The 6,603-nt window shown below is 27.5% G+C and overlaps 1 protein-coding gene and 1 non-coding gene across 2 annotated transcripts; both read left to right on the top strand.

Annotated features, from left to right (window-relative positions):
* The first annotated feature begins 991 nt into the window (after positions 1 to 991).
* On the top strand, positions 992 to 1,113 carry LOC113550755. The gene has a single exon (XR_003405064.1). It is a non-coding gene; the product is annotated as a U5 spliceosomal RNA (small nuclear RNA).
* A 499-nt stretch (positions 1,114 to 1,612) lies between these two features.
* LOC113560547 (eukaryotic translation initiation factor 3 subunit I-like) lies at positions 1,613 to 4,584 on the top strand. Its single transcript, XM_026966483.1, has 6 exons — positions 1,613 to 1,934; positions 2,041 to 2,287; positions 2,350 to 2,499; positions 3,153 to 3,280; positions 3,991 to 4,191; positions 4,276 to 4,584. Exons 1-6 carry the CDS (start codon positions 1,932 to 1,934, stop codon positions 4,522 to 4,524), a joined length of 978 nt encoding a protein of 325 aa, XP_026822284.1. The 5' UTR covers positions 1,613 to 1,931; the 3' UTR covers positions 4,525 to 4,584.
* The last annotated feature ends 2,019 nt before the right edge of the window (positions 4,585 to 6,603 follow it).

Raw genomic sequence — 6,603 nt, 5'->3', positions numbered from 1 at the left:
ATTAACTTATAATTAATAAAATTATAACTACCTACTATATTAAGGAGCTAGGGGCTGCTACAGTGCTACACCAACATTTGTTTTCTCTGTCTATCTCCCACATAATACATATAGGAACAATGATATTACGTATTCTCACGATTATGACTCTCTGGTTAAGTTTAGGGCAAAGCCAAAGGCGCCTAATATATATTTTATAAAGAAGAATACTTTCTGTGCATTAATCGAATAGATTTTTTAATATTTACATTTTTGAATAAGTTATTAATGGTTAAAAATAATAAAAATTATTTTAAATTAAAACATGTTTATATTTATAAAAAATGTAAATATTAAAAATCTATCCGGTCAATGCACAGGAAATATTCTGATTTATAAAATACATAATAGGTGCCTTTGCCTTGAACTGAACCAAAGAGTCATAATCGTAAAAATACAGAATTGAGAATACATTGTTTCTGTATCATGTGGGGATAGATAGCATTGTTATTGGTGTTGCAGTCCTTTAATATGTATTTCTATTCTTTGTTATAAATTGTAAAAATGAATGTTTTAACTGACAGTCAGTTATAAGTATACCATCATTGGCACCATTGTAAGGTACTTAACCTAAAAGTAAGTATTTTTTAGTTCCTTTAGTATGATTACTATGATTCTATCGAAGTGGACAAAAACAACATTACAGTTACTGTAAATTTGTTGTAGATGATCGGTAATCAATTTTATATCCGGTAGATAGCGTTAAAACATATTGTCTCTAAAGAGATGAACCTTTTTGTTAAAAAGTTCAGTGTTTTTTTCAACAATAGCATTAGAAAACTTAAATTAGAATAAATCATACATATTTTTAATACCAACAAGTAATTTATTCTTAAATCACAGTTTTACTTACAATAAATCTAATCTACTTTGGTAATCCATAATTTGAATATTCTCCCTATGCTGTACTACTTGTAAAGATTACTTTAGTCTGTCGATCCCACCACACTATCAACTCCGGTTCCCTTTCAATACGAAAAAATCTTTCGCCTTTTACTAAAGATTTCCGTGGAGGGGAGCATTCAAAGGAGTCTAGAAATACAATTTTTGTAATTGCCTGATTTCGATCGGGCTCCTAATGATCTAAGCGGTTTAAAACACCAAATACTAAGAATTGATTCACAGTGACCGCACTGTCCACACATGCTTAATTTTTCCGATGCAAATATGTACCAGTATCTTCTTCACATCCCGTTTATTATGAAGTGTAAACTTCTACGTAAAAAGTGCGGTTAACAAGTGTCGAGTAGTAAAAAGTTAATCCATAATAATATAACTTGGCCATCAAGAATGCATTAACATTTTGACGAAAGTTAAAAATCAGATTTTTAGACGGACTGTCAAATTATTATTTATTTATATTAAGTCTTAATAATTCATGGTGAGTAATGAACTGATGAACGCGGTTACCGGCTAGGAAGTGCTGATCAATCTTCCGAAGTCCAACACGTAAAATATAAATATGTATATATTATCAGTGTCGGCGTGTATACAAATTTATACTTAATAGTTTTATGTATTGGTGAGACTGTTATATTCATGTCTTATCTTATTCTGACGCTGACACGCGGTATCGCGTGATTTTCCGGTTCTTACCTCTTTTGAAAACTCAGTTTTCTTCAACAGTCAATACTCTTACATATTATGCATTGCTTATGAGCTTATAATATTTAAGCCGGGTTTACAGCTTCGTGTTGCGTGCTTTTTATCGTATTCTGATTGGTCGTTACAATCATGGTATCATTTACTAACCATTGTCTACCGGGAAATTTCCAGAGTTGGGACGAGCTCAACTTTTGGACACTACGCGACAGACGACGTAGCTGTGAACCCGACTTTACAGTTACAATTTTTTTAAATAATAGTATAGAAATTCTCCTCATTCGTTCACTATGGTGAGTCATTGTTTAGTGCTCATTGCTCTTATCTATTATTTACAATGTTTTAAAAAATATTTATTTTAAATATTTGTCTTAATGTTAATTTTATATTGTTATACAGAAACCTTTAATGTTACAAGGGCACGAGCGTGCCATTACTCAAATTAAATACAACAGAGAGGGTGATTTATTGTTCTCGTCTGCTAAAGACGTAACACCAAACGTATGGTATTCATTGAATGGTGAGCGTCTTGGTACATACATTGGCCATACTGGAGCTGTATGGTGTATTGATGTTGATTGGAAAACCACAAAGTTTTTGTCTGGAGCTGCTGACAACACCTTAAGACTTTGGGATGTTGCAACTGGTAATGATAATGAAATTTTCATTTAATACCTTTAAAGTAATAATTTTAAAATGTTTATGCAGGTGTGGAGATTGGTAATATAAGTAGTAATTCAGCTGTGCGTACATGCTCATTTAGTTACTCAGCTGATCTTGCCAGCTACTCAACAGATCAGGCTATGAAACAAGAATGTGAAATTTTTATAGTTGATGCTCGAGATGATGAGTCTTTTAGTAAGTTAGTTTGTTCATTATATTCGTTCAGCTATTATTTTTACCAATTAAACATTTAATATTTGAAATGTATAGGTAAATTATAACAATAAAATTAAAGTTTTTATTCTTAATACCAAGTTGGGTATTTAAGGGTTCACTCTAACTAATTTGATAATTTATCATAATATTATAAAAGGATTAGGTATAAGTTACATGTAGTATTAATCTTTTATAGTATTATGTAAGACATAAGTTAAGTTTGGATACAACTATACAAAGATGTATTATTTTAGATTTTGATGGTTTATAATTTAAGACAAATAACATTATGTTAAATATGAACACTAGAGAAGTGTTATATGAAAATCTTATTTTGAATATTTTTTGAGTTTATAATGAACATACTTATTTTAAATAAATACAGGACTCATATTAAAAATGTATACTATTTAAGAAAAATTATTGTTTATATTTTCAGTTAATTTTTGTTTTTATGTATTCAAAATCTCCCTATTTGTAGATAATTTAAATAATATATTTTTAAGTTGAAAACAATCAATATTAAATGTAGTTATATTTTATAAATACTGAATATTTCTTCTTTAAATATTTTTATTTTATAAACATAATATATATTTAATATTCTAATCGTTAATCATTTATGTTTATAGAAAGCAGTGCGCCAATTTTAAAGATGACTGTACCTGATTCTAAAGTGACTTCTTTAATTTGGGGTACATTAGACCATACAATCCTTACTGGACATGAAGATGGTGCCATTACTCAATGGGATTTGAGAGTATGTATAGTTTTTAGAAAATACATTTTATTGTTTATTATATCCTATAGTTGTATATAAATAGAATCCTAAGAGGAATATATATTTATTCAACATATTTATTTTTCAAATCTATCTACAGTGGAACTTCTATTAAATGAAATGAGGGTTCTATAAAAAAACTTTGTTGAAAAGAAATAACACTTTTCTCTTAAAAAAACTTATTTTTAGTGTATGAAATTTATCCCAATAAGTAATAATATATAATATGTGTATAATATTAATAAATAAACTAAAATAAAATAAATACTTTTAAATTATATCGAGCACATATTATTATGTTAATAATTTTTTTTAATCTTTGTTGTCAAAATACTTTCTGATGTCCTGTTGTTACATTTTTAGTGTGTTAAAATCTACAACTGATTTTATTATTGATAACTCATCTGTTACATATCAAAATCGATAACATTAATCTAGGAAATAAAATTTAACGAGGTCTGATTATGTACAATTAAGTATACTCTCATTTATCTAATTGGTGTGTGTAATTTTCAAATAACAATAGTTATTAAATTTGTTGTAGAAAATTAACACAAAATAGAGAGTTTTGTTAAATAAAAGTTCCACTTGTATATTATAATTTATTTGACTTCAAGTGACAAAATACAATTTGAGGTTTTTAAATTTTTGAGATTTTCCTATGTATTTAATAATTCTGTGTGTTTTAGACTGGAAAAAGTATAGAAACTGTTAAAGATCATCAAGGATCAATCAATGACATGCAAAAGAACCGACAAGGTACTATGTTTGTTACTGCATCAAAAGACAAAACCTCAAAGCTATTTGATGTAGATGATTTGTCGGTTCACAAAGTTTATGTCACTGAACGTCCTGTTAATAGTGCTTCCCTATCACCAATATACGATCATGTTAGTTAATAGTTTATATTTTATAAATTTTGTCAATATTTTACATTGAAATTTAACAATATTATTTTGTTTTTTTTATTTAAGGTGGTATTAGGTGGTGGTCAAGACGCTATGGATGTTACAACAACAGCAGCACAAGCAGGCAAATTTGATGCCAGATTTTTTCATGTCATTTTTGAAGAAGAATTTGCAAGAGTGAAAGGTCATTTTGGTCCAATAAATTCATTAGCTTTCCATCCAGATGGCAAAAGTTTCAGTACAGGCGGAGAAGATGGTTTTATTAGGGTACAATCATTTGATCCATCTTACAAAGAATTTAAATTCGATTATTGATTATTTAATTTAGTGTCAGTGTTAATAATTTAAAAAAAAAAATAAAATATTTAATATTAATTTTTTTTATAAATTTATCTTACTATAACCTGTCTATAGTCTGTCCAGCGAGAGAACGCGCCGATTTTGCACATACCCTCGTGTCACCACACCATGCTATTAAAACTGGTTTGCTTATGGCTGGGTATCATTGGGGAATGCGCAGAAAAACTGATTTTGGTTGGTTTTTGCGGAACATTCTCTTGCTGGATAGAGTACCCTTATGTTGTTAAATTGTATCATTTGGTAAACCCTAGGCCTGTGTTTTAATAATTCCTTTTATTTATCAACTTATTGCATTTTATATTTTTATTATATCATACTTAATAACTTAAAATTTTAAAGTTAGTTTATTGAAAATAATAGCATTTTAAAAGTTAATTGGTTATATATATTATATATATTATTTGTCTCCCTCTCATAGCGCACTATGTACAGGGTGCCTGGGGCCTCAGGCACTCATTAGAATATTGAATTTTACAGGGGTTAGGCCCCATTCTCCAAATTGTACATTTATACCTATGATACTAAGGTACCCATTAAGTTTTTTAAAACCTGGCGCCTATGCTTCCTCTAACAAGTTTGTAACATAGTAAATGTATATTTACCAGTTCATATTCAACTTTGTTAATTTTAATATTATATTGAGTTTACATATTATTAAACTAACAATATTATACTCTATCCAGCAAGAAAACATACTAATTTGGAGCATATCCTTATAACACCTTACCATCAGACTGATTTCACTACGTCAGGGTATCACATGAAATTTGTAGAAAAACTTATTTTTGTTGGGCCAATGTGTGCTCTTTTGTTGAACAGAGTATAGTTAATAGCTATGTTTTGGTGGTGGTTTTTTTTTTGTATTTTGTTTTGATGAGAATTTTCAAAACATATTTTATAGATTATCAATTGTTTAAGTTTTTAGTATCATAAAAACATGAATAATGTTGACCTTCAAGTTTGATAATAATGGGTCAAGAAATATTAAAAAATAACAAAACTGAATATAATTTTGCTATGTTATACATATTATGTAAGATGGAGACAAAAAATACAGATTTTGTAACTGACTGCTTTTAATATGAATCGCACAGGTTATAAAACATAAATTAAAATTAATTTTTTTCCTATATTATTGTAGAATGTCCATGGCACTTTATTTATTTGATGATTTATAGAAAAAAATAATTTACTACTTTGACTGATAAATCCTATATTATTTGTTATCGGTGAATTAAAAAAAATTATGCTTGATACAAATAGAATGTCTTGAATAATATTTAAAGAATTTTTTTTTTAAATATTATGTATATAGTATATTTGTGTTTAATTATTATTTGTCATTGATTAACACCATATTTGATAAGAATAAGGAAATAGTTATCTATATTTGAAAAATTGCATTAGTAGGTAAATGTGCACACATATTCTGTGTTTGTGTTCATATTTATTTAAATGTATAAACAGTATTTAAAATTTAAGCAAAGTTTAAATGTGAACAAAGTTTACTGATATTTTTAATGAATTGGTACAAATTTAAACTGGACATTTGTTTTCTTGAATTTTCTGTTTATCAAATGGGCAAATGGCCTTTGAATCATGTCCGGAAACCAATTTTAAAATGTTGATTTTCTGTATTATACCTAAGTTATGATCTGTTATATTGCAACATTTTTTACAAGATAATATTCCAATAATAATCTATGTAAATATAAGTATTGAACTATATATAATTTTGTTTTAGAGTTTTAGACATATTTTCTTTTTCATCTAAAGGCTTGTAGTAGGTAGGCGAGTATTTTTTTTTTGAATAAATACCTAATCATTACCTATTAAAATAAATTTGTTAACTATAGATTTTGTAGTTATGGATGTCTTTATGAGTAAGTTCCTAGTATATCTTCAAGGATATATTTTCAGTTTTATATGTAAAATAAATTAAGAATGAATAGAATATTTCTCATGATTCCTCACTTCTGTGTACCTATATATTTTATAGGTAAGTATTAATGAATTAGATTATAGATAGTGCAA

Source organism: Rhopalosiphum maidis, chromosome 1 (assembly GCF_003676215.2).
Source record: "Rhopalosiphum maidis isolate BTI-1 chromosome 1, ASM367621v3, whole genome shotgun sequence".
NCBI lineage: Eukaryota > Metazoa > Arthropoda > Insecta > Hemiptera > Aphididae > Rhopalosiphum > Rhopalosiphum maidis.
Note: the sequence above shows the minus strand (reverse complement) of the source record. Positions and strands in the feature narration are given on the sequence as shown.

What these genes read in the sequence shown, in the direction of transcription:
- LOC113560547 (XM_026966483.1), top strand. An exon ending in ACTTTGGGATGTTGCAACTG is followed by an intron (nt 2,288 to 2,349) that starts GTAATGATAATG and finishes ATGTTTATGCAG; the next exon opens with GTGTGGAGATTGGTAATATA. An exon ending in TCGAGATGATGAGTCTTTTA is followed by an intron (nt 2,500 to 3,152) that starts GTAAGTTAGTTT and finishes TTATGTTTATAG; the next exon opens with AAAGCAGTGCGCCAATTTTA.